Source organism: Onychomys torridus, chromosome 16, assembly GCF_903995425.1.
Source record: "Onychomys torridus chromosome 16, mOncTor1.1, whole genome shotgun sequence".
Lineage (NCBI taxonomy): Eukaryota > Metazoa > Chordata > Mammalia > Rodentia > Cricetidae > Onychomys > Onychomys torridus.
Window position 1 is genome coordinate 38,885,709 of NC_050458.1, and position 12,704 is coordinate 38,898,412.

A 12,704-nucleotide genomic window follows, 5' to 3' on the forward strand; every position below is an offset into this window, starting at 1 on the left:
CTTTAGAAACACAGTTCTGCAGTAGCGTGTGAGGTGTGAGGTAGACCGGGATGGGGCTGAGTGCTCTGCAGTGAGGTTACCAGAAATCGCTCTTCCTTCTCCAGCCAGCGCTGGTCCTCTTCCATTTCCTGCTGCTGTCGGATTAGCCGCTCTTCCATCAGGTGAGGGGGAAGCACCTGACCCATCCCTCGAAGGTCCAAAGCTGCTGAGTCCTGGAAAAGACATTGTCAACAGAACACTGAGTTTCCTGAGTCCATTCTCATATTCCTACTTTGTGCTGTGGGACTTTCAAAACTGTTAAGTCAAAGAGCGGTGGACATACTCCAGCCATCTGTCTGAAGGCTGAGATTTACGTCTCTAATATTCATGTGTATGGGCTGCTTCTAAGAAACTGTTCAACACACAAAAGAATACATTAGTACTTAGGGTAGAAACATAAAACTGGAAAAGACTGAGTAGATGGGGCATCTCTTTCTCTCTCTCTCAAAGATTAATTAAGATTTATTTATTTTTTATGTGCATTGGTGTTTTGCCTGCATGTATGACTAGGTGCAGGTGTCAGGTCCTCTGGACCTGGAGTTATAGACAGTTATGCACTGTCATGTGGGTGCTGGGAATTGAACCGCGGTCCTCTGGAAGAGCAGCTAGTTCTTTTAAGCCCTAAGCCATTTCTCCAGGCCCCTATGTTTTGCCTTTATTATTACTATATATGTGTACCCATACATGTGGATGGAGTTAGATGAAAACTTTCAGGACTTGGTCCTTCTACAGTGTGTACTGGGGATCAACTCAGGTTGTCAGGCTTGCTCTGATAAAGTGCTTTTATTTGCTGAATCATCTCTTCAGCCTTTGTTTTGTTTGAGACAAGGCCTTGTTATGCAGCTCAGGTTGGCCCAGAACTCACTCCTTCTGCCTCATCTGGAATTCTTGGTATGGACTGATATAACTGGCTAAATGGGGTATCTATATTTTAGAATTAAATAATCACAATTAAGCAATTTCAGATTTATAAATAACAGGTGACTTAACCACACTTTGTCTGTTAACTGGCCATAGCAAGAACACTCTGTTTACCTCCACACTGGGCTGCCACATGGACATCTCCTGAGGTCTGTGATTCCACAATTCTGTCTGGTCCAGAAGAGATGCCTGACCTGGGTAAATGCTGCCAGCCATGGCTGGGATTCCATGGGAACCCGGGTAGCCAGAGACCTGTGAGTGATTCAGGAGGCAGTGTAAGCTTCTGATAGAACAGAGCTTCTGCTAGATGCCTAAAACCAACAACTCCTAATAAGGAGAACAGACACAATAGGCAGAAAAGGCCCCAGATCCAAGCTCTGATCCTCTGAACATGTCTATTCTTTGATTGGACAAAAAAGACCTTATAGATGTGCCTCTAAATTATGGACACAACTGTAGACTCAATTATCTGGGTGGGTCCAACATAATCACAAAGGTCCTCAAGTGCAGGATAGAAACAGAATACTGAGATATGATCAACTATGAACTTGGAAAAAACATGGAAGAAGTTGACCAAGAGCTTAGGAATGCAGGTAGCTGATAGGGCACATGAACGAAGTTTTTTTGTTTGTTTGTTTTTGTTTTTGAGACAGGATTTCTCTGTGAAGCCCTGGCTGGCCTCAAATTCAGAGATCCACCTGCCTCTGCCTCTTGAGTGCTGGGACTACAAGTGTGTGTCACCAGTGCCCTGATGAATTTTTTTAAGCTATTTTTATTATTTTTAAATTATATAGCATCAGATCCTTCTGAAGTCAGAGTTACAGGCAGTTGTGAGCTGCCTGATATAGCACCATGCTTTGAGGCTCTATCTCTCCAGTTGAGAAATGGGAGCGTAAAGAAACTTTCAGGTAAGACAGTTTTCTGCTTCTGCATTTGACAATGAATTTGAGCATATCCCAGGATATAAGGAGTTAGTCACTTCTGAGGCTGGAGTGCTAACTCAGTTAGTGAAGGTTGCCTTACAAGCATGAAGACCGATTCCCAGAATACAAGTAAAAATGCAGGGCATGGTGGCACACACTTGGAATGCCAGTGATGGGGATCCCTGAGGCTAAGTGGCCAAGCAGTCTATACTAATTGGTGAACTCCGGAACAATGAAAGGAGGAGGTAGATGGCATTCCTGAAGGTGACACTCAAAGTTGTTCTCTGACCTCCACATAAACCTGCATACACAAGGACAAGTGTGCAACACACACACACCACTCTTTTTTGTTTGTTTTTCAAGACAGGATATCTTTGTGTAGCTCTGGCTGTTCCAGAACTCATTCAGTAGACCAGATTGGCCTCAAACACAGACATCCACCTGTCTCTGCCTTCCAAGTGCTGGGACTAAAGGCATGTGCCACCACCACCCAGTTCCACACCATCTGCTCTTAAAAGAAGAAATTATTTTATTTTGGAATCTGTACATCATAGAAGTACTCAAGGTAATAGGAGCCACAATACAGTTGTTTCATGTTCAGCTCCAGCATTTCCCTTTCCTCCCCAACTCAACACCATGCCCTAGCAAGAGCTACAGCAACCATGAAATACCTGCTGGGCATCAAGGTGAAAGCATGTAATTCTAGCACTTGGAAGCTATGGCAAGAGGCCAAGACTTTGAGCCTACCTGGGCTTCAAAGTAAGGGCCTGTCTCAAAAAACAAACAAATAAACAAACAAAACACCACCCCACCAAACAGTAGAGCTGAATATGGTGGCATATGGCCTATATTCCTGGTATTTGTAAGCCAGAGGCAGGAGATCCTAAGTTTAAGGCCAGCTTGATCTACACAGTGAGTCCCAGGCTAGCTAACAGTCACATATCGAGATCCTGTCCCAAAACTTCCAAACATACCAGGTGTGGTGATGTACATCTTTGATCTTAGCACTTGAGGGGAAGAAGCAGGCAAACCTCTAGGAGTGTACATTATGAGTTCCAGGCCAGCCATGGCAACATAGTGAGACCTTTTCAACACCCCCCCCCCCAAAGTTCCAAACTCACTCCCAAACAAGGATTAAAAACCACAACAAAAATCCAAAACGATTTTCTCCAGTGAACAAGAGTGACGGTGGTGGGAGAGGCCATGTCTTCTATTTCAGAGAGAATGTTCAGGGGGACATGATGACAAAACCCAGGCACAAAGAAAGCAGAAGGTCTCCTGAAATGGCTTCTCTTCAACCAAGAGAACAGGGAGCAGACTCAGGATGCCATATGGCCAGAGCTGCCAGTTACTTGGTGAGATGAGATAAATGCATGTTGAAATTCACATTCCCAAACATCAACATGTCTGTCCTTCAGCAAAGGCTTGTCCACATTTAAGTTCCTAAGCACTGGTAAATGCTCAAACTCCCATGGATAGTATCTAATTAATAAAAAAAAAAAACAAACCTACTGGACACTAGTGCTACACCACTGTTTTTTCCTATTTTCACATATATATTTATGTGTGCGTGTGCGTGTGCCTGCCTGTCTGTATGTGCATACTTGTGTGCAGGTGCTAGAGGCCAGAAGAGGGGATTAGATTCCCTGAAATTACAGTTACCTGCAGTTGTAAGCACCTGATGTGGGTGCTGGGGACCAAACCTGGTCCTCTGCAAGAGCAGTAAGTGCTTTTAACTGTTAAGCTATCTCTCTAGTCCCTACACCACTTTTTTTTTTTTTTTAATTAAAAAGTCCTACATTATTAACAGAACTTTCAAAAACTTTTAGAAAGAAGAGGTTCTGTGTAACTTATTGCAGTTTTCTAAATAACCCTCAGGGGCTTCCAAAGTAGTGGGATCAGACACTTGCAAACATGTCCTCAAGCCTGTCCAGTTTCCTGCATGCCTGTGAGGACACACAGAACTGTTAGCTACCCCAGAAAGCAGATGCTGCTGCTGTCTATTTCCCCCTCGGGGTCAGCTGAGCACTGACTTCCAGAAGAGCCAGGTAGGTAGGCCCTGGCTCTTCTGCAGGGTGGCTGTGCTGTATGCCAGTATCTAGAGCCTCTCATTAGTCAGAAGTGAGTTTGCCTTCTTTAGCCTATCCACATACCTCCCACTGCTCTGATCAGAGATCCAGCTCTTTTGCTGAGCTGGAACATACTCCATTCATCCTTCCAGGAGGAGTGGGAGACTTCCTTTTCATGTTCTAAGTGCCTAGATAGCAGATGAATGAACTTGGGGACCTATTCTCCTTACTCCAGAGGGTGACTATCATGAAGCAGTATCCCCAGAACACAGGCCTGACCGATCACCCCAAACTAGTTCCTAGTGATGGGAATCTTCTTTGGCTCTACATGAATGTGTAGAAAGTGACACGCTGTATACAGAGTCTGAAACTTACCCAGTAACCCATTTTCCTAGACCACCACTTATGGTCTTTTGTTTTCTATTAAGAAGCAGTGCCTACCTTCTCCCCTAGGACCTTAGTACTGGCTAAGCATTTTTTGTTCACATTGGCCCAAGAGTCCTTTATGTAAACCTGCTCTCAGGAACTCTTGGAATGTCCTCAGTAAACTCTGTCACAGACAAAAACCTGACCCCTCAAGCACACACCCCACTTCACTTACATCAGACTCCATAACAGGCAAAACACACCTCTGCTAGCCAGGTAACAGATCAAAAGGGTGGTGACCTCTAGGACTAGGATGACTGCCTGGGAATGGCACAAAGATGCCTTTTAAAGAATGGGGCCACAGTTGGGGATTTAGCTCAGTGGTAGAGCACTTGCTTAGCAAGCGCAAGGCCCTGGGTTTGCTCCTCAGCTCCAAAAAAAACCAAACCAAACCAAACCAAAACAAAACAAAAAAATGGGGCCACGGTATGCACATTGGCACTATGGTGTTAGCATTCTTTAGCAATGGGGCCTATCCAGGGATTACAGTTCAATGTTAGTGTTCTTCCCTTGGCTAACTATTCTGCTCCCGGATGGCTGCTCCAAACCCAGCACTACTCTACACACTTATCTGCAGGCCATCTATCTCATCTGCCTTCATTTACAGTTACAGTGCTTTATATTTCATTTTTGTCTTCTGGAAAAACTACAGTTCAGTATTAGCTCTGCCTTGCTCCTTAGAGGCAGGCAAGAGGGAATGGATCTAAGTACTGCCACAGATGCTGGCCTGCCTGCTTTAAGATGTGACTGATGAATGTTGTAGGCCTGTGTGAGGTTGGAAGGGTATGAAAGTCAAGGCAAAGACCAAGGTTTCTTAGCTTCCACTCACCAAAATAGATAGACAAACCAGAAAACAGAAATGAATTCAGCTTCTTCCCACCACATTAAGTGCTGACCAGCCAAGTGACATGTATATCTGTAACAACTCATATACCTGGTAGTGATTGGTCTGGACCATGTGCTGTGGGCTGGGATAAAATCCTTCACTGGACCTTGGGCTAGGATAACCAGGTCTGCTGGGCTGTGAACAAATCAACAAAGCATCATAAGGATGAGTCTTCTGATTCTGAAAACACAATGTCTCACAGTAGAGATATTGCTAATACAACTAGAACAATCAAAGGAATCCAAGACACTTCAGCAGGGGAAGAGTCTTCAACAATTGACCCTTCCCCATAACTTATCTGACAGTTAACTCAAAATGATTCACAGCCTAAATCTAAGAGGTCAAACTGTAACAGCATTAGAAGGGAACAGGAGCAAATCTTTTCAATCACCTGATGGGGAGTGGGAGGGGTATGACACCAAAAACTCAATGGACAAAAGGGAAATCATATATAAAATTTATATAACCAAAATGAAAAACTTGTGTTACAGGTGGCACCATAGGAGGGAGGCCAAACTGAAGATTAAAAACACTCAGCACAACAAGAGTTCCCACAGGTGAGTACTAAAATAACAGCCATCTGATTAAGAGTGGACAAGCTGGCAACACAGAATAGACCCAAAAAGATGCCTAGCACCTTTGGGCTATTTCCAAACCACAATGAGTGACTGTATTATGACCTCTAGGATAGTAATAAAGAAGGCACAAATAAAAGTGAGGCGAGCAGTGGAGGAATCAGCCTAGCATACTGCTGCTGGGAACATAAAATGGAGCAGCTGATATGTAGAGTACTAGGCTGATCCCTGAGAAAACAAAACATAGAATTACCATAAGACCCAGCAAACCCACCAGAGAAATGAAGATTTAAGCCCACATAACACATATATGTTCTTAAGAACACTGCTCATAACAGTTAGAAAGGGCGAGCAATATCTGCCAACTAATGAGTGGATAAACAGAATAAAACAGCCAAGAAAGGTAGTGATTAAGAAAATGATGTAGTGCATTAACTGTATGGGATAGGCTTCTGAAGTCAAGACGGGGCAACAGCTGTATGATAGTAACCACTTAAATGTACAAAGTGGCATGTAAAACACATAGAAAAACACACACTTGTGACTTACACAGTGTATCCTGTATACACTGAATGGATCATTCTGCCACAATGCTGTAAAGTCATATCACCATCCTTATGCTTACTTTAAATAGACTCAAAATAGTCAAAAGACAAAAATCCCCAAATCAAATTAAGACAAAAGAAAACAAAAACTCATACACAAATGGTAAACAGCCCATACAGAGGGCCATTAGTTCTGGGATGAAGTGTTGGTGTCTTTTCTGTAGGTAAGGAAAAAGTTTGTTGTTGCAGTTGTTAAATTGGGAACAACATCTGGTTCTTCAAAATAACACTGTCTCAAAGTATCACTCCCTCAGGCGGTGGGTTTTGCCCTCTGTGAAGAACTAGGTTGATGAGGCTTTTTGTAGACTGATCTGAGCTCACCACCTATGCTCACTTCCTGGGAGTGCCAGGTTCACTACTTCACAGCCCAACACGGGATTGCCATATGATGTCAGACACCATGATAAAACACCTGGTACAATACTCACAAAGTTACTGTGTTACCAGATCCCTACTTTTCAAAACAAAATAATTTTTAGCTAACAAAGTATATCATGTAGCAGGGAACAACTTTTTTTTTTTTTTTTTTTTTTTTTTTTTTTTATCCTTTTACTTTTCAGAAAAAGGTCTGAATTATTTATTCAAGCTGGTGTATAGAGTTTACCGCATCCAAAATCAAAGGGAAGTGAAGACTTTTTATACTGTGTGCAAAGTGGCAAAAGCAATCTGGGTCCCAAACCCTTAACTACTGGCCGGCTATTGTAAAAAGGCAGTGGCCCTCCTCCCTAGGTTATAGGAGAAAGCATCCTTGGGATGACAGGAGAAGGACAGGTGTCATGTCATACCAGATGTGACAAAGCGTGAGAGCAAATGCAGTGTCCCATCCACCACCTAGCCAGCAGCCATAACTCAGAAGCAACACAGAAGGCTCTGGCACAATCGAAGCCAAAGGGGTGTAGGTGGGTAAAAGCGTGCTTATTTGAAATACAGCAAACCCTTAGTGCTCGTGGCCTAGTCTGGTGTTTTAACCCTGACTGACTGGGAGATCTTACTCTCTTGACAACAAGATAAAGGTTAAGTCCCACCTAAACCTCCTGGGAGCACCTCGAGGAAGGAAAGGCAGTTTCACATCAAGTCTCTCACAGCTGCTGGCTTCCCCAGCTTCTACAGGGTGAGCAACAGCACATTAAGCAATTTACAGAGAAGAGGGTAAGCATGTTACAGTGCCTGCTCCTCCAATGACTTAGGGGCTGGTCGCACAGACAACAGTCTACTCCCAGAGACTGTAGTTCTAGAGGACTTAGTTCAAGAGGACTCTCAAAGCTGGGGCAGGAGTGTCAGCTACCTTGGGTGGTGCTTCATCATTCCCTCCAGATTCCCAAGACACGGTTGCCTGTCTTCTGGATTCCATCCTCATCCGTTCTTCCTGCTGAACCTTCTCTTCCTCCAGGATTGTGCTGGAGAAACAACACATTGTGTTAAGGGGAGCTGACAGCTAATCACCCACCCCTACTCATCTATGGGACACCAGTTAATCTCAGTAGAAGACAGTCACAGAGAAAGAGCCTATATATACAAAGTGATCAGGTTTCTAGCCCTACACAAAAGGATTAGAACAGCCATGGTATCAAATGGCAAGTGTACTTAAATAACAGCCTTAGGTAAGAAAGACAGTTGGTAAGAAAAAGACCCTGATGGAACAAAGGCCAAACAAGATGAACTGTATACACACTGGAGTTTATTCTGAGCAGAACAGAAGGACCCTGAGAGATCCCAAGCACCTCTGTATCAAGTAGCTACATGTCTCTGGCAGATTGCATGAAAGCAGACTCCCACATAGCTCCAACTCACCAGCACATGGTGATCAACTCACAAGGGGCCAAGATCTACCCACTAGTTCAGTACAATAGTATACTAACTTTCATATCAAGAAAACAAGGAAAACACCAACAGTACTTACAGGTGCTTCTAAAGCACTGCCTGCTCTAAGCTAGTAATAGCCCACTTACCACCACCAGGCTGCACAGCGGCCTCCGTGGCAATGCAGGCGGTGTCTCAGTCCTGGCTGTGTGCCATCCTGTAAACGCCTCAGAATGCAGCCCAGGGAGCGTGGCCAGCCCCCCTACTCCCCACCGCCTCCTTGAGGCTCGGTAGGCGGCAGGTCTTTGAAATCTTCGCCTTAACTGTGGCAACAATCGGCTCTTCCCTCCATGCCTGCAACCTGGAGTCCTAATAATGAGGCTCATTCACAGATTCTGGCCCTTGGCAGCCAGATACAGTAAATAACCACCCAGAATTACTCAGGAAATAGTGACATCAGCTGCATAGACTCCTTCTAATCTGGGAATCTGCCTGACTGTTTAAAAAGACATTCCTGCCGGCTAGAGGCTGGAGCCTGCTCCTCTCAGTCACTTCCCGAATCAGGAACAGACAGACAAAATTCATTCCATAGCTGGCCTTGAGTCAGCAAGCCACCACTGCATGTTAAAGAAGGTTTTCTCCTCAAAGGAAAAGGGACTGTTCTCAAGAAAAGATCCACTGTCTCTTTAAAAAAAGTTTCAGTCATGAAGCCCATCCTTCCTCCAAGACGACTCTGGTTTCCTTTTGCACCAATTAGGAGGAGCAGTAGAACAAACACATACACCAAGTTACCTTAAAATTTAAAAAATTTTAAATGTACAAGGCCCTGGGTTCAATCTTTATTATCCCCTTCTCTTTACAGGCTATCCATAGAGCTCTGAAACCCAAGAAATTTTTTAAAGTGGATAAAACTATCACAAGTTCTCATTAAGTAATGTCTCCAGAAGCCAATGGCTACCTTGCCCACAAGGTACAAAATACAATAAGACTTTGAAGTATAAAAGGGCAACTATGTCTTAGCAAATTCACCCACACTCCTATCTCTGAGTCTGCAGTCAATTTTCAAAGGCCTGCAATGCAGCCACTGACATGTGCCACACTCAGAACATGCACCATTTCAAAAAGAGCTAGTCCAGCTTCACTGGGCTTCATGAGCTCATCAGTGGGAACATGGGCAGTTCAATTTAGGTTCCCAGATCATAGCTTCCCCGAGGCTAAGGGAGGGCGTGTGTAGGGATGAGTGGAGACCTGTGAAGAGTAGGTCACTGCCTGGGAAAGGGGGCACTGACCTGGGCTCACAGCTGGTTAGAGACCACTTTCTTGGAGATGGCCAATGGGATGGAGGTCCAATTTGAAACCAGAGAGGAGCACATTCTGGTATGATCTCCAGAGCCCTGCTCTCTTTCACCAACACTAGATAACAGATCCTGACACTTCACAGCTTTGTTTGTTTGTTTTTCGAGACAGGGTTTCTCTGTGTAGTTTTGCTGGATCTCGCTCTGTAGACCAGGCTGGCCTCGAACTCACAGAGATCCGCCTGCCTCTGCCTCCCGAGAGCTGGGATTAAAGGTGTGCACCACCACCGCCTGGCTGTACTTTACAGCTGTAAAACACCAAAAAGCTCAACAAAATCAAGGTGAAAAGTTTAACAAAAAAAAATTTAAAGTCCTTTCTTTTACTTTTTGAACCAAACTAAAATACAGGCAGGCAGCAAAAAGGCTAAGTGGGACCTTTCTTTCAAGCAATGAAAGTCCCCAAGGCTTTCTATTTTACATGCTTTATGAAATAGATTACCTGATCTACTGTCCACCCATCTGCTGAGACCTCAAACAGGTGCTTTGAGGGGCTTTGCTATTAGGATGTTCTCAGGCTCCACCAGGCCAGTCTCTTCTGTCTACAGTTACTGCTCCTTTTCTCTGATCACCTTGAACATACTGCCTGAATCTTCTTTTCAGTGCCTAATCATAGAGGGTAAGCTTTCTGTGTTGTTCCTGCATGGGCTAAGCCCTCCTGGGCAACTAAAGAGCATCTGCACACCAGTGAGGCTCCAATGTGTGATTAAGCACACCAGACTTTTGTCTCAAAGAGTGCCAAAAGAATTGAGAAGCTATTCCTTCAGGCTCCATATTCACTCTCACACTAGAAACAGCCCTAACAAATGCTCCTGAGAATCCATAACTTGCTCAGAGAAGCCAGAAATATAAATAAGCCCTAAAGATCTATTTGACATTGGGTGGCTAGCCCACAGATGGCCTACAGAGTCACTCTCTGTAGCTGCCAAGAGTCAAGGCAGCAAAGGAGGACGTGTAGGGTCATGGAGGTCAAACTGCAGCATATTTTCCCAAACTCACAGTATTTTTAATAGTAATACATTCCACTGGAAAGCTTTTAGCTGCCTAATGTACATGGGCAATGAGCCCATGGTTTTTCCTGGATGGAGGTTTACAAGTTGTTAACTTGCAAATGGATGGAACAAGAAAAACTTGTCACTTAGAAAACTTGATGACTATGCCTACTTATTTGCAGACCACAGCTTGGAAATGAGTCGTGAAAGGGGAAAAAAAAATTTAATATTTAATTTCTTTCTTTTTTTTTCCTGGAGGACCGAACCCAGGGCCTTGCGCTTGCTAGGCAAGCGTTCTACCACTGAGCTAATTCCCCAATCCCAAATTAGCTTGACTTCCTTTTTTTTTTCCCCCCCTCTGGATACAGGGTTTCTCTGTGTAGCTTTGGAGCCTGTCCTGGAACTCACTCTGTAGCCCAGGCTGGCCTCGAACTCACAGAGATCCACCTGCCTCTGCCTCCCGAGTGCTGGGATTAAAGGCGTGCGCCACCACTGCCCGGCTTAAATTTATTTCTTGTTTTCCTCATCTGAGAAGAAAAAAGTCACTGTCAAAGCCACAGAGACTGTAAGAACTATTCTGACTTTCTTCTTTGGCCTCACAACCCCACTGGCAGGCAAGCTCAGAAATCTTCTCATTTCATCTTCAGGAGCAACCAACAATGAAGTGGTCTGCTATGCCCGTGTTTCCAGGAGAAGGACAAGTCCCTAGCCAAAGATGTCTCATAAATGCTGAAGGCCACTTGGTCTTGGTGGCTGGGGTTCAAATCCCTTCGCTTCCCCAAAGGAAAAGGTAACACTGGGGAGTTATTCTCCCTAGCAAGTTGTTCTATCACTCTATCAAGAAGAGCATCGTGATGGAGGAAGACAAGAGTGAAAGATGAACACACAAGTAAATCCAAATTGGTTCTATGCTCTCCCTGCCTTAAAGCCACTAGAAAAGAAGGAACTTTCACACCTCCCTTTCACTCTTTTGTGGTACTGGGGATAGAACCCAAGGCCTCACATGTGCCATCCCTGGCCCCATTTCATCTCTGAAGTACCTATGCGATGGGTTGCTATGGGTTACTGTGGTACACACTTTTCTCTTAGAAACTATAAAACATTTATTTTTAAAGATAATACACACTTTGCTTTATCTGATATGGGGAAAACTTTTTTTAAAAAGGATTGAACTTTAATCACCAAAACAAAGGATTGGGATCACAACATTTGCTTTGGATACAAACTCAGTCTGGGTTTTTTTAAGTGGGTCTGGAAAATACCCAGGGAAAGAGCAGCAGTAAATCCGAAGGGAAAGGTTAGGGGAAGGGCTTGCTCTGGCAAGTTCACAGGAACAGCAGTTCTGAAACATGATCTCTTTACAGTTACTAAACACTGCCTCACCACAAAGGAATGGACTTGACCTTTCTACAACCTGGGGGTGTCCTTGCAGGAAACAAGTCTACAGCTTGAGCTGGGCTTGTGAGAGCAGACAGACTGCTCCAGTAGTGCTGGCACCCGGTAACTGTCTCTTCTCTGATGACGTAACTTAAACAGTGGGAAATAGGCTCTGTTGTTCACTTGCTATATTAACCACCTCAAGGTTGTTTTTCTAATTAAAATACTTTAACTCTTTATGTGTATGGGTATTTTGTTTGCATGTAGGTCTGTTTACCATGTGTGTGCCTATGGAGGCTAGAAGAGGAAGTCAGATTAATTGGAATTAGAGTTACAGACGGTTGTGAGGGTACTGAGAATTGCACTTACGTCTTCTGAAAGACCAGACAGTGTTCTTGGTGGCTGAGCTACCTCTCTAGCCCCAATACTATCATCAATCAATTAATTAATTAAAAAGAAAAGCATTTCTATTAATATCTTATGTGGCAGTGTCCTCCTAGTTTCAGGTGCGTCTAAAAGCTTTCCTTGGATCCAGATCATTGCACTGGAACTCTGGATAGAGAAACAACCATGTGGTGGCTCAGAACAGCCAGCAGTGCAAGGAGCTGACAAGTAGCTGGGTAGACCCCAGTTTTTCATGGCAGACAGCTAGAAGGTGGATCTGGGTCCTCTGGGCTTGAAGAACAGAGAGCTGAATTTGGAACAAACACAGGTGATCAAAAATGAAGAATCTCAGAAA

General features: G+C 44.2%; 1 protein-coding gene across 16 annotated transcripts in view; it reads right to left on the reverse strand.

The window, feature by feature from the left end:
• Ptk2 (protein tyrosine kinase 2) overlaps positions 1 to 12,704 on the reverse strand; it is a 225,119-nt gene that overhangs the window by 27,028 nt on the left and 185,387 nt on the right. For 13 of the 16 annotated variants that reach the window (XM_036208358.1, XM_036208351.1, XM_036208359.1 and 10 more), the window contains 4 exons: positions 7,730 to 7,841; positions 5,313 to 5,399; positions 1,075 to 1,212; positions 81 to 212 (listed from right to left, as the gene is read on the reverse strand). In XM_036208358.1, the coding sequence (XP_036064251.1) occupies positions 81 to 212; positions 1,075 to 1,212; positions 5,313 to 5,399; positions 7,730 to 7,841 (469 nt within the window). Of the gene's footprint in view, positions 1 to 80; positions 213 to 1,074; positions 1,213 to 5,312; positions 5,400 to 7,729; positions 7,842 to 9,533; positions 9,728 to 12,704 lie in introns of those variants that run through there. The other 3 variants (XM_036208361.1, XM_036208362.1, XM_036208363.1) reach the window with 2 other exon arrangements.